Source organism: Larus michahellis, chromosome 20 (assembly GCF_964199755.1).
Source record: "Larus michahellis chromosome 20, bLarMic1.1, whole genome shotgun sequence".
NCBI lineage: Eukaryota > Metazoa > Chordata > Aves > Charadriiformes > Laridae > Larus > Larus michahellis.
This window is the reverse complement of record NC_133915.1, coordinates 3,387,085-3,409,129: the sequence shown is the minus strand read 5'-3', so window position 1 is coordinate 3,409,129 and position 22,045 is coordinate 3,387,085. Positions and strand designations below refer to the sequence as shown.

General features: G+C 56.9%; 2 protein-coding genes across 5 annotated transcripts; one reads left to right on the top strand and one right to left on the bottom strand.

Annotated features, from left to right (window-relative positions):
• The first annotated feature begins 1,491 nt into the window (after positions 1 to 1,491).
• On the top strand, positions 1,492 to 11,619 carry LOC141733440 (STE20-like serine/threonine-protein kinase). Of its 3 annotated transcripts, none has more exons than XM_074563796.1 (18): positions 1,492 to 1,730; positions 3,445 to 3,609; positions 3,759 to 3,807; positions 4,037 to 4,186; positions 4,300 to 4,372; positions 4,742 to 4,936; positions 5,289 to 5,370; positions 5,456 to 5,566; positions 5,662 to 7,653; positions 7,770 to 7,900; positions 8,506 to 8,629; positions 8,799 to 8,978; positions 9,082 to 9,211; positions 9,322 to 9,446; positions 9,530 to 9,715; positions 9,833 to 9,958; positions 10,062 to 10,175; positions 11,536 to 11,619. In XM_074563796.1, exons 1-18 carry the CDS (start codon positions 1,581 to 1,583, stop codon positions 11,617 to 11,619), a joined length of 4,167 nt encoding a protein of 1,388 aa, XP_074419897.1. In that variant the 5' UTR covers positions 1,492 to 1,580. The 3 variants fall into 3 exon arrangements, with proteins under 3 accessions (XP_074419897.1, XP_074419895.1, XP_074419896.1); XM_074563794.1 differs by lacking the exon at positions 11,536 to 11,619 and adding an exon at positions 10,314 to 10,811; XM_074563795.1 differs by lacking the exon at positions 11,536 to 11,619 and adding an exon at positions 10,314 to 10,547 and having other exon boundaries at positions 9,842 to 9,958.
• Positions 11,620 to 11,738: 119 nt separating this feature from the next.
• On the bottom strand, positions 11,739 to 20,879 carry NCAPH (non-SMC condensin I complex subunit H). Of its 2 annotated transcripts, none has more exons than XM_074563799.1 (17): positions 20,620 to 20,879; positions 20,448 to 20,541; positions 19,785 to 19,877; positions 18,624 to 18,762; positions 17,987 to 18,105; positions 17,479 to 17,668; positions 16,811 to 16,902; positions 16,450 to 16,655; positions 15,831 to 15,979; positions 15,182 to 15,288; positions 14,605 to 14,727; positions 14,198 to 14,305; positions 13,361 to 13,522; positions 12,915 to 13,031; positions 12,591 to 12,673; positions 12,195 to 12,270; positions 11,739 to 12,008 (listed from the first exon to the last, which is right to left on the bottom strand). In XM_074563799.1, the coding sequence occupies exons 1-17, from the start codon at positions 20,823 to 20,825 to the stop codon at positions 11,949 to 11,951; spliced, it is 2,124 nt and encodes a 707-aa protein (XP_074419900.1). In that variant the 5' UTR covers positions 20,826 to 20,879; the 3' UTR covers positions 11,739 to 11,948. The 2 variants fall into 2 exon arrangements, with proteins under 2 accessions (XP_074419900.1, XP_074419899.1); XM_074563798.1 differs by having other exon boundaries at positions 15,182 to 15,291; positions 20,620 to 20,863.
• Positions 20,880 to 22,045: the final 1,166 nt, after the last annotated feature.

Below are 22,045 nucleotides of genomic sequence, written 5' to 3'. Positions count from 1 at the left end.
GAAGGACGGGGGGGGGTGGGGGGGGGGAGGAAGGAAAAGGGAAAGAGGAGAAAAGGGAAAGGAAGGGGGGGAGAAGGAGATGGAGGAAAAGGAGAAAAAAGTAAAAGAAGGAAAAAGAAAAGGAGAAGGAGAGAGAAAGGGGGAAGGAAGAAGGAGAAAGGGAAAGAAGGGGAAGGAAAAGAAGGGGAAGGGGGAGAAGGGGAAGGGGAAGGAAAGGGGGAAGGAGAAGGGGAAGGAAAAGGGGAAGGAGAAGGGGAAGGAAAAGGGGAAGGAGAAGGGGAAGGAAAAGGGGAAGGAAAAGGGGAAGGAAAAGGGGAAGGGAAAAGGGGAAGGGGAAAGAGGAAAAGAAGAAGGAGCTGGAGGAAATGGAAAAGGAGAAGGAGAGAAAAGAGCCAAAACCCGAAAGCCCGGCTGCTGGGGACGGTGCCGGGGGGGGCACACGCATCCCTTGGGGGCACAACCTGCGGCCAGAGGGTTCGTTATCCCGGGGGGCTTTTGGGGGGGGGGGGGGGGGGGCTGCTGCTCTGGGGGGTCGCGGGAAGCCCCAGCACCCTCCTCCCGTGGGCTAATCCGTCGGGTGCTGGGACGGACACCGCCCCCCCCCCCCCCCCCCCGTCCTCCCCCCCCCCAGCTCTGCGCCGGAGCCTGACGCTCTCAATGATGAACATAAAGCCGCAAACCCGCTCCCCGGAGTTAATTACCCCGTGATTAACCGCTGTAATCACCGGGAAAACAGCCTCCTCGGGGAGCGCACGTGAGCTGAGACCCCCCCCCCCGCCACCCCACCCCCCCCCCAGCACCTGGGGGATGCTGCGCCCACACCGGCGCGGGGGGGGGGCGGTGTGTGTGTGTTATTATTTAGGAGGTTAAAAACCACCTTGGTTTCGGGGAGCAGCCGGATGCTTTTGGGTGCCGCTGCAGCACCCTGGGTGCCGGGGGGGGGGAGGGGGGGGCGCGGCTTTGGGTGCCCCCCACGAAGAGGGGCTGCAAAACGAGGTGCCAGCCGCACTTTCCCCCCAACCCTCCGGTGCCAGCGGGGTCTTTCCGGGGAGAGTTAATTAGTGGGGGCACTACTAATAAAGCTTAATGACCTCGCCTGGCCCCCCACCCCCCCCCACCGTGGGACCTGTTTAAGCCCAGCGGAGCCTCTTGGTGCTGGGCCCTGAGCGCGGGGGCAATTCACGGCGCCGGGCACCTATAGGAGCACCCAGGTCTGTAAAGGACCATACATCTGCCGAGGGGACCCCCCCTCCCCCCCCCATACCCCCCCCCCAGGTGGTTTTGGCAGGGGGTGCGGGCAGCACCTTGATTGGGGGGGGGTAGGGGGGAACGGGACCCTTTCTCCCATCCCGCAACACCCCCCCTCCCCGCCGCGAAGGCGGGAGGAAGATGCAAAAGCATCTTCTTCGTTTCGTGGCACCTTCACCTCGCGGCACATCCTGCGCGGTGCGGGGCAGCGCTCAGCCCCTTCCTGCCCACGGAGGAGGAGGAGGAGGAGGAGGAAGAAGAAGCCGAGGGGCCGCGAAGGTGGAGGAGCTCCAGCCCGGCCGCCCCCTTTAGCTCTGCATGGAGGTGACCCCATGGCTTTTCTCCGCCGGCTTTTTGGCTTTTCGGAAAAGAAGAAGCCGTCGCCGAGGCGGTACGAGCACGTCAGGCGGGACGTGGACCCCGAGGAGGCCTGGCTGGTGCTGGGCGAGCTGGGCGACGGCGCCTTCGGCAAGGTCTTTAAGGTAGGAAACCCAACGCGCCCCCCCCCCAAAAAAAAACCCCACCCCGCCGGCGCCCCCGGGGCTTTACAAGTGCTTTCATTTATTTATTTATTCGTTTATTGGTGCTGCCTCCATCATCGTGCAGCTTCCGGCGGGCAAGAAGCTAAAAAGCCGCTAACCAGCCCCAAAATTTCCAGCAGAGGATGGCGGGGTCCTCGCCTGGGGCTGGCTCAAGCCCATCCCTGACCTTCGGCTCCGGGAGAGCCACCGGCTCCCGGTGCCGGCCCGTTTGCCGACGGGTGTTTGCCCCTGGGTTGGCGCCCAAGGGTTGAGACGGGGATGTTTTTTTCTCTGAAACGCGGTGCAGAGCCCCAGCGCGACAGGAAACCCAAATTCGCCGCTCGTCAGCCCCGCGGCAGCAGCCGCCTTCCGGCACCGGGGCCGGCGGCACGCGGCAGTGATGGGCCCGGAGCCCGGCTGGGCTTTCACTGGCCAAACCCGTCCCATCTTCTCTCTGCGGCTTTTTCGGGGCAGCCGAATGCCTCGGCGTCGCTCGTGGGATGGGGTTTCACCACCAAAAGGTCCCTGGGGGGGGGGTGTGGGGGTGTGTGTTTGCTGAACCCCCCGCGCCGATGCTCGCTGCGGCTGCGCCCACGGGAGCCGCGTTGCATCCGTAGGGGGATGTAGCTTGCCAGAGGGTTTTGGGATACGGTGGGATGCTTCCAGGACCTCTACGAAGGGTTTTGGGATGGAGCGCAATGCTCTGGGACCCACACAGAGGGGTTTGGGATGCAGCGGGATGCTCCAGGACCTACACATAGGGTGGCACGGCCACATCGGGAGCAGAAGGTTTTGGGATACAGTGGGACACTCCGACACCCACCCTAGAGGGTTTGGAGATAGAGAAGGATGCTCTGGGAAGGGTTTTGGGATACAGGGGGATGTTCCAGGACCCATGCACAGGGTTTTGGGACACAGCAGGATGCTCTGGGACCCACACGGAGGGGTTTGGGATGCAGCGGGATGCTCCAGAACCCATGCACAGGGTTTTGGGATAACAGCAGGATGCTCTGGGACACACACACAGGGTTTTGGGATACAGCAAGATGCTCTGACACCCACCCTAGAGGGTTTGGGGATGCTCTGGGACCCACGCAGAGGGTTTTGGGATACAGTGGGATGCTTCCAGGACCTCTACAAAGGGTTTTGGGATGGAGCGCAATGCTCTGGGACCCACACAGAGGGGTTTGGGATGCAGTGGGATGCTCCAGGACCCATGCAGAGGGTTTTGGGATAACAGCAGGATGCTCTGGAACCCACACACAGGGTTTTGGGATACAGCGGAATGTTCCGGGACCCATGCACAGGGTTTTGGGATACAGCAGGTTGCTCCAGGACCCACACAGAGGGGTTTGGGATGCAGTGGCATGCTCTGGGACGCACGCACAGGGTTTTTGGATACAGCGGATGCTCTGGGACCCACACAGAGGGTTTTGGGATAACAGCAGGATGTTCTGGGACCCACGCACAGGGTTTTGGGATACAGCGGATGCTCTGGCACCCACGCACAGGGTGGCACGGTGACATCAGCTCCAGCCCTCTCCTTCCTGCCTCTGGTGACGGTGGGGTCCCCATGTCCGTCCCCGGCATTTGACTTGGCGCCGAGCGTCCCGGGCGGGATGCGATGGGTCCAAGCTTCCCCCTCGCCAAAAATCCCCCCCCCCGCCTTCCCCAGGCACAGAACAAGGTGACGGGGGCGCTGGCGGCCGCCAAGGTGATCGAGACCCCGAGCGAGGAGGAGCTGGAGGACTACGTGGTGGAGATCGAGATCTTGGCTTGCTGCGACCACCCCAACATCACCAAGCTGCTGGACGCGCTCTACTGGAACGGGCGGCTCTGGGTGAGCTGTGGAGGGTGCTGGTCCCCACCCCCCCTCCCACCCCCAGGGCACACACTGGGGTCCCACCGCCGTCCTGGTGGCTGGGGGGGGGTGTCTCGGTCTGGAGGGGACCTGTTTTTCAGAGCGGGGTGGGAAACCTCTCCCTGCAGATCCTGGTGGAGTTTTGTGCCGGAGGGGCCGTGGATGCAGCGATTTTGGGTAAATAAATGTGTTTTTCTGGCCGGTGAGAGGCCATCGGAGGATTTGGGATGAGATTGTCAAATTTCGCGGTGTGGAAGGGAGTCCCGGGCTTGCGCAGCATCTTCAGGAGGGAGGACGGGTTGTGGGGGGCATCTTCCTCCGGGTACCCCCCGGGTGTGCGGGGGAGGCGGGGGGGTGCCGGGCAGGAGGCATCGTTAGCGGCGGGGTTCGTTTGCGCTAATGGCAGAGCTGGAGAAAGGGCTGACGGAGGAGCAGATCCGGGCGGCTTGCAAGCAGCTGCTGCTGGCGCTGCAGTACCTGCACGGCTGCAAGATCATCCACAGGGACGTGAAGGCTGGCAACGTCCTGCTCACCCTCGACGGGGACGTCAAGCTGGGTGAGTCCCGGGGAAATCGGGGTCCCATGGGGCGGAGGGAGGCCGGGGAGGGAGGATCCCGGGGGATGCTTCACCCCGAGGATCGTCTCTAACCGCCTCTTCCTGCTCTGCAGCCGATTTTGGCGTCTCGGCCAAAAACTCCAGCACCGTCCAGCGCCGGGTGTCCTTCATCGGCACCCCGTACTGGTAGGTGTGGGGCGGGAATCCCTGGGGATGGTGGGATTTGAGCGCGCAGGCAGGCGGGATGGGGCGGGGGGGCCCAGGTGTCCCGCTCCTCCTGCGGAGCCTCACAACCAGCTCCTCGACACCAGGAGCACCTCAAGAAACCAGATCTTTCCTCTTCCAGCCAAGGTCAGCTCCAGGGTTGGCTTCTCAGTAGGATGGAGAGGACACATGGGGTGCAAGCCGGGCTGGGGCAGCGTTGGAAGAGTTGGGGTTGACTCTCACCTCTTCTGCCTGTGGGGTTGTCTCCAAAGGAGATGGCACCTGGGTTTGGCTCCAGGGTGAGATCCCAGCCCGGGACAGGCTGGACATCTTCCCCTCTCCCATGCGCAGGATGGCCCCAGAGGTGGTGCAGTGCGAGACGTCCAAGGAGAGCCCCTACGGCTACAAGGCTGACATCTGGTCACTGGGCATCACGTTGATCGAGATGGCCGAGATGGAGCCCCCCTACCACGAGCTGAACCCCCTCCGGGTGCTGCTGAAGATCGCCAAGTCCCAGCCACCCACCTTGCGTCACCCCAAGAGGTGGTGAGTCCCCGCGTGGAGCAGTCGCTCCAGTGTTGGTGACGGTGGGAGAAGTTGTGCCATGGGGCAGCTCCTGCTCGAAGCCATGTCTGGGCAGCTGGGGTGGGCTCTTGGACCATAAGTGATGCTGGCTGTGATTCCTCCAAGCCCAGCTCCAGAGGTGGCACCACGGGTTTCCCACCACACCACCTTTGCCCACAGAAGGTGACACTGGTGGGCAGCACCGGGGTGGGGACCTCCTGCCAAGGTGTTAGCAGAGCCTGGGTGTCCCTGGCATCACCCCAAGGTCTGTGGGGCCCACAGTGGGGGATGACGGGGAGCTTCTGGCCCCGTGCTCACAGGGACCATCCCGCAGGTCTGAAGACTTCAAGGACTTCCTGAGGAAATCCTTGGAGAAGAGCCCCGAGGCACGGTGGTCGGCCAGCCAGCTCCTGCAGGTTGGTAGCACCCATTGGCACTTGCCCGGGAGGGTGGGACCCATCCCTGGTGCTGGCCCCGCTCACCTCCCTCTCTCCCACCCAGCACCCCTTTGTGGCGGGCATTTCCGACAAGCGACCGCTCCGGGAGCTGGTGGCCGAAGCTCGAGCCGACGTGCTGGAGGAAGAGGATGAGGAGGAAGGTCTGGTCCCCTTGGTGCGTGAGTAGTGGCCGTCTGGGGTGCAAGATCCCTCTAACCCTTTCCATGAGCTCGTTGAGCCTCACCTCTTCCCCTGTTGTCCACCCCACAGCCTGGGCACGAACGTGGAGAGTCCTCCTGTCCCCCAACCCCAGGGGATCCCCTGGAGCACCAGCCCCCAGACCCAGTGGGGAGAGCCAGCAAGGAGCCGGGCATCCCATCCAACACCCAGGTGGTGGATGAGCCCAGGACCAAGAAAACATCCGACTTTTTGAAGCAAATGAGGAGGAGGTCCTCACCTGAGCCCATGGGCTCCCTGAGGCTCCCCGCGAAGAGGTCGTCCGAGCTTCTGAAGCTGATGCGGCGCAGGTCGTTTTTTGGAGGGATGAAGTCCCAAGAAACAGCTAAGGAGCAGCACGGGGCAGAGCCGAACAGGTTGGAGATTACGGCATTGGATGTTCCTCAAGGGACATCAGTCCCAGCAGAGGCAGGAGGAGAAGTTCAAGGGTGTCGAGAGGAGGAGACCAGCCATCTGGGGAGCCCCTGCAACGTGCCTGAGCTCCCCTTGGGACCACAGCGGGCAGGAGACCTTGCTGAACCACAAGAGCTGAAGGCAGAGCAGGTTGGACCCAAGGCAGAGCCCCAGGAGGAAAGCCAACATGCTGACGCATCACCGGTGGCCGAAACACCCATGGAGGGACAGCCTGGAGCCCAACCAAGCCCCGTTTTGACCCCCAAAAGCGATACGAGAAAGGAGTCAAGCAGAGACCATACCTGTAACTCGCTGGCCCTGCCTGCACCCACGGACAGGGACCGGTGCAGAGGCTCGGCCGTGGGGCAGCTGGTGGCAGCCCTGGACCTGTGGACCATGGGGACCAAAACCCAGAGCTTCAAGTCACTGGCAGAGCATCAGCACCGGGTTACCCGGTCCTTGCTAGAGGTGAAGGTTGAGGTTAGCTCCACAGGGGCTGAAGATGGCCTTGGGAAGGATGGCGATGGAGCAGGGAGGGGACCCATGGGACCTGAGGGAGCTGGAGAGCCTGGGGAGACTGAGCAGATTGAGGGTGGCTCCACCGGGGCTGAAGATGGCCTTGGGAAGGATGGTGATGGAGCAGGGAGGGGACCCATGGGACCGGAGGGAGCTGGAGAGCTTGGGGAGACTGAGCTGGTGGAGGAGAGGGTGCCACGGGGTGAAGAATCGCTGATGCCCAGTGTGACAGAGGAGGTAGTGGTGGTGTCAGACGTTCTCAAGGGGTGGCAGGAGCCCCCAGCTGGTCCGGGAGAGGCCGGAGAGAGGAACGACGAGGGGAGACACTCAGCCGCCTGCGAGCCCATCGCTGACGCCCTGGACCTGGTTGAGCAGGAGGTGGGGAGGAATGAGGAGGAAGCCACACTTAACACTGAAACTGGGGTGGAAACTTCTCCCGAGGAAGCCCTGGTGCCAGCAGAAGTGAAATTGGAAGAGGATGTTGTAAAAGGGTGTTTGATTGGAGACCGTAACCCAGTTGGAGATGCAGCCAGGCCGGGGAAAGTGATGCTGGCAGGAGAGGAACCAGAGGTGGTGGCCTCTGCACCATGCGCAGGAAAGGGACCTGCAAATGAGGAGGCTCAAAATTCAGCAGAGGATTCATCCCCCATGGAGATCCCAGAGCCTGTTGAAGAAGAAACAGAAGAGAAAGCAGGAAAGAGCCTCAGACACAACCAGCCAGAAGCTGCTCATGGGAATGTCTGGAAAGGACAAGATGGAAATGATGGAGAGCTTGGAGAAGACACGGTGCAGGTTGCTCCAGGTCCTGAAGGACCATCAAGGGATGGACCCAGAGAGGAGATGGGTGTCTTGGAGCGTCACGGAGCAGTGTGTGAGCCCCAGGAGGCCCTCGGTGGACATCCACAGGCCACAAAGTCTGTTAACTTTGACACCGTCCTTGTCCGCAGCTCTTCCCAGGCGCGGGCAGCATGGGAAGTAGGGAACGCACCAGACCCACCCATCACATCACAGCAAGGAGAAGAGCCATTCCCTGTGGAAAATCCTGCAGGTGTACAAGGTCCAAGTGTCCTCCCGGCAGCAGCGCAGCCTTTCCCCTCTGCCGGGGAAGCCCAGCAGGTGAGAAGCTTGCAGGTAACACGGCCACGTGAAGCTGCCCCCCCCGGCATGGGCTTCCATGTTGGGTTTATGTAGTTTTGGGCTGTCTGAGCTCAAACCGTTGCTCCTGGTCGCAGGAACCTGCCTCGCTCCAAAGGACGGTCAAGAAAACCCGGAGGTTTGTTGTGGACGGGGAGGAGGTGAGCGTGACGACTTCCAGGACCGTCGACAGGGCTGGGGCAAGGGATGAGATGGTGCGCTCGGCTCGGTGAGTGATGCTGGCAGTGGAGGGGTCACCAGGAATCTCCCACCCATTTCTGGACAAGGAGGACCAGGGGCAAAAGGGGGAGAGGGTGCGGGAGGGAAGGATGGGTCTGTGGGGCTCTGTGCAAAGCTTGACCTCCAGGCTTGGGAAACCCAATCTGCCTCCCTGGCTGGTGTCTACTCCAGCAGGAGAGCGCGAGCAAGCCCCTCCCTGCACTCTCAGGGCTGTGCAGGAGGGACACATGAGGAGCCAAAACGCTGCCCAGCCCCATATCTGGTGTGTCCAGCAGCCGGCTTAAGGAAAGAAGAGGGGAAGATCTTCTCCCATAAGCTCTCATGTCACCCATGGAGAGTAGGAAAGGATGAAGGGGGAGATGGAGGGGCAGCAACACGGGCTGAGTTTGGGAGCATGGCCACCACGGACCAACAGGTGTCCCATCTTCCTTCTTGCTGGAGAAAGTCTTCTCCTTGATGTTGCACCAGGGCTGAGCTGCTCCCTTCCTTTAGCGACCTACACGTCTGCCATCCTGGGAGAGAGAGAGAGAGAGAGAGGTGCCTCCAGAGGGAGGTCCTTTGGGCCCCTTCTCACCTGATTCCCCAAACCTTTAGGCGCCAGGAGCTCCGTGAACTGCGGGTGCTGCAGAAGGAAGAGCAGCGAGCTCAGAGCCAGCTGGAGCAGAAGTTTCACCAGCAGCGGGAGCAGATGTTTCGTCACATCGAGCAGGAGATGATGGTAACCAGACCATCGTCCCTTGGTGCAGTGATATGGTCAGAGAGGGACATATGCAAGGGGGTGCTGGGGTCTCACTGTGGGAGATACCAGGGTCTAGGGGGGGTTTGGTTGCTTCGGTGGCCACTTCTTCTGGTCCCTGCAGCCCCCGTTAACCATATCTGCATGGCAGAGCAAGAAGGAGTTTTACGACCGGGAGGTGGAGAGCTCGGAGCGGCGCTACCAGCAGCTGAAGGAACGTCAGGAGCTCGAGTACACGGTGAGGCTGCGAGACGAGGCCAAGCGCCTCAAGGCCCTCCAGGAGAAGGACTGCGGGAGGAGGATGCAGGAGCTGAAGGGTGATAGGAGAGAGGTGAGGGGCCGGGGCAGTGCTGGCTCCCCCAGCCGTGCCACCAGGAGCCTGGGGACCATCTTCCCTGGGTGCTGGGATCAAGCTCCTCCATTGCTCATGGCAGGAGCAGCGGTTCCTGCAGCAGCAGCAGGAGGAACTCAACGCAGCCCTGCAGAGGGTCGTCCAGGAGCACAAGAAGAAGATGACGTCCATCGACTGGGAGTGCATCAGCAAGATCCATAGCCTCAGGAGAGGTGCACCGGGCTGGGAGGAGGATGAGGATGGAAGGTTCTTGGGGAGGGGAGCAGGGGGTCTGGCTGGGGGTTTTTGGAGGTGGTCACGGTGCTGCGGTCTTGCCCGGCAGCCCGCGAGTCGGTGGTGTGGAGCATGGAGCAAGGGCACCTGCAGGAGAAGTACCAGCTCTTCAGGCAGCAGGTGAAGGAGCAGCATGCGCTGCAGAGGCAGCAGCTCCGCAAACGCCACGAGAAGGTGAGGTGGGAACCACCGGTGATGGTCCCCCAGCCCTGGGCGCTCCCGACCCCTCTCCTGGCTCATCCTCCTGCCCTTCCCAGGAGACGGAGAGGATGAACCGCTTCCACCAGCTCTTGCTGGAGGATCTGAGGAGTCAGCAGGCGCAGGAGCGGGCTCAGCTGCTGAAAAGCCAGCGCTGCGACGCCAAAACCCGCCTGGCCCTCTTCAAGGACAACCTGAAGATCCAGGAGGCCAATGGGGCCAAGCAGAGGGAGAGGGCCAAGCAGGTACAAGGGGGCCAACGAGGTCTGGGGCCAACGAGGTTCCCCAGCACAGTCTCCAAAAAGCTGTAAGCGATGGCTTTTGGGGAAAGGGAGGGTGACGCGGGCTGTCCCCCACCGCAGTTCGCGCAGCAGGAGGAGAGGCGGCAGCGAGCGGAGGCGCAGCAGCAGCAGGAGCAGCAGGCGCAGCAGCTGCAGCAGCTGCAGCAGCAGCAGGCTGAGAGCCTGGCAGAGCTGGAGCAGATGCAGGTACCGGGGACCACCGCAAAACTGTCCACCCCGGGGGGCTTCCCGCACCCCTGCTACCTCTCCTCGAGCACCTTCCTTCCCGTTTCCACCTCCCCTCTCCCAGAGCGAGAAGATGCACCTCTTGGCAGAGCAGGAGAGGAGGCAGCTGGAGCGGCTGGACCAGGAGCACGCCATGGAGCTCAGCGAGTGGAAGCAACGGCTGGCTGCCCGCAAGGAGGTGAGTGGTCCTGCAGGCCCAATCATTCCCTCCCCATCTTGGCCCAACTTCGCGGGATATGATGGAGGGCTGCTCTCCTCGCCGCAAGACCCTGCGGCGTGGGGCACGGGCCGTGGCAGCGCTGCGTCTCTCCTCCAGATGTTGGAGGAGGAACTGGGGAACTCGCTGCCGGTGCAGCGGCGAGGAGGGCTGCGCGGCGCCCACAGCAGCAACAGGATCACCCGCTTCTTCCACTTCCCGTCCTGACACTCCACTGGGGATTACTGGGGAGTGAGAGGCAGGCAGCTGCGTGGGGACCGGTCCCACGGCTCTTCTGGGAGATGGGACCAAAGGATCTCAAAGGTGACACGAGGGGCAGCTGCCCCAGGGATGCTGAGCCCCAGCACTGAGCCGTCGGGCAGGACATGGTACGGATCCCGGGGGTGGCAGGCGTGGGTGTGTTTAAGACGACCCTTGCCGTGCTGGAGGGGCTGGGGTGACACAGGCGCTGCCACCCCGAATCGCCCCAGAAGCCCTTCGGCGAAGTCACCCCACTGGTCTCGAAGCTGTGGGTACAGGGGGGGGTTGGTGGTACTTCCCGTGCGGATCTCCCCTCAGCTGAATTGCAACTCAGGAAAATACAGCCTTTCTTGAAGGAATTCCCTGTTTGTGACTATTTTACTTAAAAACCCTTGTCCTGCGCCCCACCAGCATGTCCTGTGCCCCCAGCCTGCCCCCTCAGGCCAGCTCTCAGGCAAGGGGGTCCCGTGCCCAGCCTCTGGGCCAGAGGTGGCAGCACAGGGCCAGCGCTGGAGCAGGTCTAGGCTCCCCCACCCTGCACAGAGCAGCACCCACCTCGTCAGGGTCCCCGAGCGCACTAATAAGCCCTAATGGCCTTGACCAGCCTCATGGGGGGCCTTGACTTAGACCCATGGCCCAGACCCCACTGAAGCTCAGATCAAGGGCTTCAGTCCCTGTCTGAGCCGGGTTGGGAGCGCTGGTCTCCCTGCCCCATCACCTCGGACCCAATCCTGACCCGCAGACTGACTTCCCGGCTTCACCTCGGACCTGCCTCAGCACCGTGAACTTGCCTGGTGATCTCAACTCTTGGTTGAACCTGGCCATCATCTCCTCCAGGCTGGTCCTGCTCACATCATTAAGGTACTGGGGCTGGTGACACTCCGGCCGTGAGATCCCCCATGGCTCCCAGTTCGCCTTTCTTTAGGGAACAGCCCCGTTCCCACAGCTCCCCGACACTCATGTGTGATTTTAATCTCTCTCCTGCTTTGGAGACTTCTTCTTCCCCATTTTAAAGGCCCATCTACAAAGTCTGTAGCAATTTATTATCTTTAAGCTGAGTAAAAAAGATAAATCATTTCAGGGGATGAATGGGACTACAGGAGGAACTGGAGACATGAGTAACAGTCAGTCCGCACACTGGGAATTACAGACAGACAGTGAGTGACACACAGAGGAGCCTTTCGCTAGCAGGCACCGACGGTTCACAGTAAGACGGAGGAAATCCACGACGCAAGAAAGAGCTGGTGGATTGAAGATGGCAGGAGCCAGGCAGGCTGAGCTGCAACCGTCCATCTGTACAGGTCCTATGTTTAGGTAGGACATCCTTGATTTAAAAGTCTTCCGGAGGAGCAGAGACCAGTGGGATTTCCCAGCAATGGTGCTGGGAGGAGAAAGATCTGCCACTGATGAGATAGGTCCAGAGCGAGCACCGGTCAGCTGGGAAGCTGAGTTCTGTCCTGGGGGTCAGCCCCGGTGGTCTGCTCCGCACAGGGCTCAGTTGCCTTGTTTCACTAAGACGTCAGACAGGTCCTCTGTGCCCTCCAGCTTCAGATTCTGGGAACATAAAAGAAAAGCAAAGTTTGACAAAGCCAGATTCTTCCCCTCCGACTCTGAAGACCTGGCATTAAAAAAAAAAAACCAACCCACACAACGAAGGTTCAGAACAACCCCAGCCCCTTCACTGCGCGATTCACCCGCTGCTCCGACCAGGTCTCCCTCCCGTGTGCACGCTGCGCTTACCTTCTCATTCGCCAAATGCAAGAGGCAGGCGAAGGCTAAGGGGACAGACAGATTCTTAGCCATCCCGGAAGGCAGCCTACAAAAGAGAAGGGAGGAGGTCAGGATGGAGCTGAAACCCAACGGACGGAGCATGCCTGCAAGGTCCAGGTGGCCAAAGATTAGCTCCTCCCCAAGGATCTGGTTTTCTCTACCTTTTCCCTCCGGCTAGCAAAGAATTTGCCAAGCTGGATGCAACCCGTAGCTCCCCTGGGCAAACCCAGAGAGCAAGAGAAGAGATTTTTCCCCACCAGGGTTCAGTTAGCTGGTTGTAACAGACACAGAGAGGTCAGCGTTTGCCGAAGCTCAGCTGAAGTCTGTCCCTCAGCTTCAGTCCCACCTTTTTCAGGGCCTTTCTACCTGTGAAGCAGTTCCTTTGTGATGCTGCTGAAGACCTTCTCTCCTGCTACCACTGATGTGTCCTCTTTCTCTGCATCTTCCATCTGTTTAGCAAAAAGACAGACACTGCTCAGACAGACTTTGCTCCCCCGTGTTCAGCGAAAAAACACTTCAAGTTACACTCAAAACACTTACACTTCCCAACCACCCCATGGGAACAAGGCTTCTAGAAAGGAATTGCTGCTAAACCTGCCCAAGACTCTCTGCAGGAGTTAAACACAGTGACCTGCAGGGCATTCTCTTATCCTCGGGCCTATTGAGGTATCTGGCCCCCCCTGCACTCACCTCTGCCACTGTTTCTTTCTTCTGTTCATCAGTCAAGAGGTCCCACATGTTTTTCTTCAGCCTCCTCATGTCCATTTTCTTGGCTGTCTTTGCATACTGAATCGCTATCTTGTTGACCTGAGGAAAAGTCGGCCAGGGTTCGTTAGTAGAGAGGAACTGAGCCGACGCAGCAGCACTATCCTCAGTTAGGACCACAGGAAAAATCAAAACGTGGTTCTCCTTGGGAACAACGGTGAATGTTATCTTACTACTAAACTTTTGATTTTTAATTCCTTCCTCGTACACTAAGGTTCATCCAGGAATAAAGTGTCCAGTAGCAAACCCGGGAGATCCTGCACCGGGAAAACTGCTGTCTCAGGCCTTCTAACCACCTGAGGCGTTGAGAGGCTTTGCTCCAGACCTGCCCAGAGAGGAGCTCACAGCTCGGTGTCAACACGAATCCTTACCTTCTGGGGCTCAGCGATGAGGTTCAGCTCTCCATACGTTGTGATATTGGCATCGCCAACAAACCTGTTGAATTCTTGACCCTCAGGGTGAGCGGTCAGGTTGAACTCCCCCATCTGGCCCATGAATTGAACGGGGTCATTATCATCATCGCTGTCTGCAGTCTGATCAAGAAGAGATACAGCAGTGAGGCCACCCAGAGACATCTTAGAGGAGCCAGAGACGTTCTACACTGAGATAACAAGAGCACCCGCGTCTCAGGTACCTGTCCACCTTCCCCATGGAGCATGTTATTAGTCAGCCTCTCCCCACAGCGCCTAGGCTGAGCTAAGGCTAAACCCGAGGGAGATCTAGAGCACAGATCATCAAAAGACTGTTCTACACGGAACGATAACAAACACGAGGGCTCTCCTGACAGTGTGGGACCAGCTGAGACTTGTCACAAACTCACTCAGGAGGCAGCACTGGCCTGGCAGAAAGCTGAAGCTTTAGAAGAAATCTACTTCAACGGGCACTCGAAACAGCTGGGGGCAAACCTCGCTGCGTAGAGATGACTGCAGAAGTGAGTAATGGCATTTACTCCTACTTTAGGGTACATGTGTATGGAAAAGGGTGGAATGGAGTTTCTGCAGCAAGCTGACTGGCAAACACCAAAGGCAGACGGTTTAGTTGATGTCGTTAGAGTGAGGGGACAGAGCAGAGACTCCTACAGCTTGGTCATAATCTGCAGCGCCAATTCTTTTTCCCTAGTAATTAATTCTGGGCACAGATTCTCCCTAAATTATTCCCATCACGTATCAAATACAGGCAACAGAAAGAAACCTTCTTGTTGCGGTTACCTGCAATGCAGGGCAGAAATTGGAGGTGTCATTGGGGTTGTTGTAATCGTACTCGCCGATCTCGTCTTCGTGATCCAACAAGCTGTTCGGCTTAGACGTCCTGCAGAGCTACAGAGACAGGACCAGGGGTTAGGAAAGGAAAAAGCCTAAACGCTTCCCCAAGCGATGCCTACGCCTTGTTGCTTCATCACCTCCCCTTTTCCCAGCCTGCTGGCTCTTCCTCCTCCTCGCATCCAAGCCCCTTGTCAAGCACAGCCTCTCCGGAACCCACAAGTGGGTCAGTTCAGTGAGAGACATGCTGGCCCGTCTCCAGCCCTAAGGAGCATCCCGAAGGGCTTCAAGCATTTGGCGAAAAGTGGTTTTGTGCACGGAATCATTGCCAACAGGCTTTTAGAGAAGACTCTTACCTTAACAGCTGGTTTGAGGAACAGCTGGAGAATGTTGTTAGGGTCATAGTTGAAGTCTGCGGGAAGTGTGGTGCTCTTCACGTTCTCGCTTTCAAGAATGGATTTGGCTAGAGTTACAGATGCCTGGGGAAGGTAATAAATACCATTACCTTGAGCTATCCACTACTCGTAAAATTAATGCATAAATAAGGCCTTTGAACACAAGCCTTTGTCTGAAAGGGTGCAAGTTCTGAGGTGCCTCTGAAGAGGAGTTCCACAGCTGTTCAGTCAGTGCACCCAGTGGCTTCTGCGCCAGCACCCTGGGACGCGCAGCACCCTGGGACACGCAGCTGGACGTGCACGGTCTCTGACTGACAGGGTATAAGGCGGGAGGAATCCAGCCTGATTCTCTACCCCAACTCTCTACTTGTAACATGACCTGGAGTCAGAAGACCCTGCACCGAGGAACATACACGATGTCGGGTTTACAGAGCCAGTTTCACAGGAGCAAGAGATGAGCCATTTGCAAGACGTTAGTTCCAAGACACACTGATATGGCAAAAGAGAAAGCAGAAAGAGGCAGAAACTCAGCACATACCTTGGTCTTATGGAAATACGTCTCAAAGTCAATATCCTCATCAAAGTTGATTTCAAATGCTTTCTTTGTACTCCTTTTCTTGGTCTCTTTTTCAGAGTTGGCATCTGCTGCTGAAAGGAAGGAAACTGTCAGTGCTTCGTGACAGAGTAAGGACAAAAAGCTCACTCCTAACTTGAGCATCTGCTCCACACAGAAATGTCACCTACAAGGGCTTTTCCCTTTGTTATGGGAAAGCAATAGGTGTTGTTCTCAGCTTCATGTTTTAAAGGGATCAGTATCTTTTTACAGAAGGAAAAAGTGTAATTTAATCTTCAGTTTTTATGCAGAAGGTGGGAAACAACAGCCGGAGCTGTATTAGTGCTGGTACCTCCTATTGCCACAGTGAGAGCCACCCCCTCAACGTTGAGCATCATCAAAAAACTCAAACAATAGAGAATACATTAGACATCAAAGGATCCGCATGTGACTGAGAGCCTTCCTGCTGTCTGAACTCAGAACTGCTTCCCAGCTGGCTAAAAATGAGGCATGCAGGCTTGTCTCCTTCTTTACTGTCCCTACTTTGTGACTCAGACGCCACCCATCTCCAAAGGTAAGCGGGTCCTGGCAGTAGCTGCATTTGTAGTGTACGAGCCTCCGTCTAAATACATACGTTTGTGTCGAGGTTTGAAACGCCAGTGCTCTGGGCCAGCCCACATTGACAGAGTTCGGGGACTGAAGTAGGAGTATTCCCCCGGTTTCATGGAGAGATGAAGGCACATGGACCCGATGTCTCCCTCTACAAAAGGATCCGCATCAGTTCTGGAAAAAGCACACATGCACATGCTCCTCAGTGAAATCATTCTTTTGGCACACGCCTGAGCGGGTATTTAATGTCCATCCAGATGAGCTCTGTACAGACATTGCCCGCTCCCTTTGCCAGCATGTGTGCAGGACTCCCGCTCTTTAATCAGTGAACGGTACTGGGGGCATTGCACTGTCTGGAGTTCGTGAGGCTGCTGCAAAAACAGAGGTGCATTTGCCAAAGGGCAAGCTGGAAACTGGGGAGCAGAGAAGCAATCGCTCTGGGGAAATGTGACCACATGAAGAGGTCCTCTTGGAGGGTAGAGACATTACTATGATGTATTCCTGGACGTACCCGAAACTTGAGTAGAAAGCAAGCTACAGCCAGATGGGAAATTAAATTAAAGAAATTAAAGACTCCCCAGGGACCTGCCAGAAGTTGTCGCTTGCTATCAATGCAAAGCTATAGATTTTCAGTGACTTCTTACCTCTTGCTCTGATGGACTGTTCCAAAGGAGTTGAGGTTTTCTGTGAATTCCCCAATCCTGTCTGCTGCTGTACTCCTGGGGGAGTCAGAATGGAAGTCGTCATTCGGCAGAGCGGGAACGCAGTCTTCCACATCGCTGTCTATCTCCGCATTGATATCGAATACTTGGTCGCTCTTCTTAAATTTATCCAACAGGGCTGACACTGACTGTAGGAGAAGAAAGTGCTCAGGAAAAAAAATACAGGATATCAGCGGCCCTGCAGCGCAACATCCCACTGCCCCATGTACCTCGGAGATCGCTTTGGAGGCGAGCACAGAATACAGCTCAAGTATCCCACCTGGCACAGAGCTAACAAACATACCTCATCGTGGGATTCAGCATCCCACTTTGTAAACTGGAAACCAGCCAGCGAAGTGCAGATGGGGCGTTTTTCAATGCACTGCACTAGCAGGACTAGAGAGAAGGAGGGCAAAGGGGAGAGATTAGATATAGGATGAAGCAACCAGCAGCTAAAACAAGTGCCAGGCACTAAATCATTCTTAAAGCCGCATATGTAGGCAGTGCTTCCTGCACGTAGGGCTGCGCAGGGCTCACTGCAAAAGCAGTCAGGCTCATTTCTCAGCAGAAAGGGAGAGTTTAATCGCTACCCTAACTCAAGGGTGGGCATAACGCTGGGAATCCTATCAGAGCCTGTAGTACGTACAAGCTTAAAACTCTCTGAAAATGTCAGTCCTTAACCTGGAGCACACTAATCTCAACTGCTGCACAGCTCAGACCTCGTATACGTGCTGTGTGACAGATCTGCCAGAGGTTGAGCTACACATAGTGATCTAAAACCTACAAAGCTCCTGTTTTTCCAGCAACCAGTCCCAACTTAATCAGGATGAGGGCAATGGTGCCACAGGGTAGCCAAGCAGTGAACAAAAGTGCAAGCCAAGCTGGCTGAGACTAAAATGAGCACGCCTGGGAGATGAAAAGGATCGAAAGGTCTGGATGGGACCCCTTTGCTTAGTGGTTGCCAGCACTCACGTTTTAGATCCATCGCTTTCACGGGATCAGAGTTCGGCAGCGTGAGGGTCTCTGAAGAAGGGAGAGGCACGATCTTGGAGTCAAAGAGGAGCTCGCTGTGGCAGTTTTGGGTACGCAGCCCGGTGAGGAAAATGCCAGCTGTGCTGCATTCATCAAAAGATGCAGCTGTTTTCTGGAACATGGGATCAATCTACAGGTACAGAATGAAGCGGAGTATCAAGCAATGGAGTAAATGAAGGGGGTGAAGCAGGTCTCCGCAGGAGACTTTAAACTACAAATCTAAAGGATGAATGACCCACGCATCCTTTTCCCAGTGAGGAGAGAGCTCTCACAGCTGCCTCACACAGGAAGAATATACGTGACTAGGAACAATCACAGACACGCATGTGAATGTTAGAGCCCAAAAGAGGAATGCACAATAAAGAAAACAATAGAAATGAGAAAGATGAGGCGACGTCTCCTTTTCTCCACCAGAACGCAGCTGCTACAGCAGCCCCCCTCCACCCACCTCACATCTGCGATTAGCCTCCGACACATTGATGTTATTCAAGTTCTTCTCGATGGTTTTGAATGAGTGCTTTTTCTTTGTCTGAACTCTCTTGACAGCCTCAGGCTCTGAACTGTCTTCTAAAAGGAAAAGAATTACAAGTTACACTTAGAAAACTTGCTAAAATACCCTACGGAGGGATAGCACAACTTTTACTTCAGTTTGTACAACTAACACACAAAATCACAGTGGGCATGAAGTTACCCAATTAGGTATCTACTAGCATGAACCACCAGCGTTTCATTGGCTGGATGCTGCATTTCTTTTTATCGACTCTATTTTATCTCAACAGCACGTTTTTGTTTCAAAGCAAAGGACAGCAAAGAGTGAGGCACTTCATTCTTAATGTTTCAGGTTAGGCCAAATTAAAATCTGATGGGCCAATCTGCAACAGATTCATGTTCTCACCTCAACCTCCCCTGCTCAATGCCCAGGCAAACTAATTCAGGATTTCCCAGCCCTTGAAAAACAGTTATTGGTACTCTCCTAGATGTACAAAGCGCTTTGAAATTCACGGGTGCTATGTAAGTACACTGACTTTTCTCTTACATGCAGGTGGAACAGGAACAGCTTAACAGAAAATGAGTGAATGGCACACCTCCTTCTGGGCTGTCCACGTTTTTTGTAGGTGATGATTTCCTGCCCAAGCCTCCAAGAACTTTGTAAGCATCTGCATGGACCGCATCCACACGCACGGCGTAGATCTTTGCGCTGGCATCAAGCGTGCCAGCTGCTATCTGACAGGAGGAATAAACGACGCAATTTTTAGTTAGAAAGGAAAAGGCCTCATCTAGAAGATGCAAAAGCAGAAGACAAGCTGCAGACCTGAGTTTCTGAATGCTCTGTATTACAAGCAAAATTGTGAACAACTGGAAAAACAATTTATTCCGAAATCTACTAGAGACCTAGGTGCACAGCACGGGTCAAGATGTGTCTTCCCTGGCAGAGCCTATAGGTTGCTTTATCAGGTCTTTTAGAAGGGATCACACAGAAGATACTTAAAAAGTTGCCAAGATTGAGCAATGGGGAGAAGCAGAGAGGTGCAGATTTGCATCTGCCAAGAGATCTTTCTCCTCCACCTCTCTTCATGCTTTCTTTTGGGTCATCCTCTTGGTATCATTCTGGTTTTGAAGCCAAAAGAGGTGAAGAGCAGGAGATGCCAAGTTTTGACCACGGACTCCCCCCCCGCCCCCCGGAAGGTGAAGGATCACCCACTGAAAACCTGTGCAGTTTCCCGTCCCTTCCTCAGTTCCATCAACCATAAGACAGCTAGCTCAAGGGTTCCTCAAGGCCACGTTCATTTGTTCATTCAGCTAAGAATTCAGTTCTCCCTCCTACCACCGGTGAACTATTATAACGAGTAAGTCTTTGCCCTGGCAAGTTCTTATTCTGACCCAACGCAGATCAAAATCAGTCCGGCAGTTAGCCACACTAACTTCCTTTCTTTTACAGCCTTGTTTTATTACTAGTTTTAACACCCAGTATTTTCCTCCGAAGCCTCACAAGTCTTAATTTTAAACAAGCTCTCCTTTTGAAGGACCACAACGGAAAGAATTCAGCCTTAATTTCTGTTTACAAAAGGATTCAACACTGCAAGCTTCTGCAAAAAGTGACTGTGCTGCCTCTACCAGATATTTTTAGTGGAAACAACCAGCTCGGTTACCTTAGCATTATTTTGAGGTTTGTTAGTCATTAAATCTTAGGCTAAATGCCAGTCGGAAAAAAAGCACCATTGTGATCAGGCAGTAATTCCTCTCACCTTGAAGTTGGTCATTTCAGTGTCCTTCTGTTTCAGGATCTCAGTCATATAGTCGATCAGGTGTAAGCCGAAGGCATTCTTTGTGGTGATTTTCTGCAACAAAGTACACAGCTCAGAACTGATCCTCTGGCAAATGACATCGTCAAAACTGTCTGAACCCTCAGTCTGCAGGGGTATTTACAGCAGGATCGAGGGGATAGGATGGATATTAGGAAAAATTTCTCCACGGAAAGGGTTATCAAGCATTGGAAGAGGCTGCCCAGGGCAGTGGTGGAGTCACCATCCCTGGAGGGATTTAAAAGATGGGTAGACGCGGTGCCGAGGGACTGGGTTAGTGGTGGTTTGGGCAGTGCTGGGTTAACGGTTGAACTTGATGATCTTAAAGGTCCCTTCCAGCCTAGACAATATATAATACGTCCCAATATCATCCACGATTCCGTGCCACGTCCTAGTTTGTTACTGCTGGGAAGGAAAGCAGCAACAGAAGCCCAGACCTGGTCGTGGCTTGGATCAGGGACATGTCTCAGAGGGCTTGGAGGAAGAATAACCGCCTCAATAAGGCTCGAGGAGTTTAAAATCCCTCCCAGCCTTGCAACCAGAGCCATGCCGAGGTGGTGTGAGCGGGGCCGGGATGAGGAGCCCTCCTGGGGGCGGCCGACTCACGTTCTCGGTGGAGAGCTTGATGCAGGTGCTGTAGTGCTCCGAGATCTGAGCGTTGGTCCACTGCGGGAGGGCCGGCAGCCATGCCTCCGCCTGCCTGGGGGAGACACGGTGCTCTGGGGATCCTTCTCCTCCTCCTCCTCCCCACAGCCCCTCACACCGCGCCCGGCCCTACCTGGGTGAGGCGAGGCCCAGAGGCGAGTCGGTGCCGCCGAGCTGAAGGTCGGTAACCCTGGACCGCCGGCGTTGCCGCCTTTCCCGTTCATCGTCGTTCCCGGGGCACTCGGCCAGCACGGGGGTGCCGGTGCTGCCGAGGGGCCGCGGGGCGGGGGAGGGGGCGGGGGAGGCGGCCGGGGCCCGGCGGGGCGTCGGGGCGCTCATCCTTGAGGGGACGGGGCCGGGCCGGGCCTCGCTGCCTCGAGCCCGCCACCGCCTTCCGCCCCGCCCACTCGCCGGCCCTACGGAGCCAATCGGCGGACGGCTCGCCGGGACGCTGGCCAATCGGAGGCGCGCAGCTCCGCCCCCGCCAGGTTTGAACCGCCGGCAGCGCGCACGCGCCGCGTTCAACGGTCGGTGCCGCGGGGGCGGGGCGCGGTCCCTCAGTCGGCCGGCGGCGGGCGAAGGGGGAGGACGCGTCGCCTGTGGCTTCTGTCAGGGGCCAGCCGCCCGTGGGCTAGCCGCCTTCCCGCCTTTCTGGCTCCGGGTTGCGCCCTGAGGGGTGGCTGGCTGGCTCTCCGCCGCACGGTGGTGCCCCGTGTCCCTCTCGCAGCGGTCGCAAAGCCCGCCTCGGAGGAGGAAGAGCCGACAGAGTCGACCTGCTTAGGTACTGACCGCCCCCCCACCCCCAGCCGTTGTCCGCCTTTCAGTGGTCCCCGCCGTCATTGGTGCCTCCATGCCCCTCACCAGAGGCCTCCCTTTGGCCTCTTGTTGCCCCTGGAGGCCTGGCTGTGTGGAAGTGGCCCCAGGACCGACTGCCTGTTTGCTCTGCAGCCCCCCCAGAGCACACCAGGCACCTTCTGGCGGTCCCTCAACCGCCCTGTGCACTGCTTGCTGTTCCCCAGAGCCCTCTGTGTTCGTTCCCGTGCACCCCGTGGCCCTCCAGGTGTTTTTTCGTGTGTCCTATAAGCCCTCGGTGTGCTCCAGAGCCCTGTCTTCAGCACTGTGTGGTTTCTGGGTACAGCAGAGGGTCTTGGGCCTTTATGGTCTCAGGCTGGGCCGCACCCAGCAGCTCAGATGGCAGCCCTGTGTTGTGGGCTAGCAGATGGCTTGAGGTATCTCTAGAGCCCTCCATCCTGCCCAGCGCAGCATCCTCCCTCCCAGCGTGGCCCAGGAAGGATGCTCCGCCAGAGCAGGAGCAGGTCGCAGCTCCTGCTTTGACTGCAGTACTGCAGGTAGAGGGACTGGTAAGTAAGGAGACAATGATGCTTCCTAAAACCCATCCCTTCTGCTCTTGGTCTGGCCCAAGGCAGCCTGTTTTTGTGTGCAGGACCCTGGGAAGACAGGAAGGCTCCCCCATATCCCCACCTCAGCTTTTCATCTCTCTCCCCAGTTCTCAGCAGATGAAGCCAGGTTATCTGTATTGTTTCGGTTTCCCTCTGCTT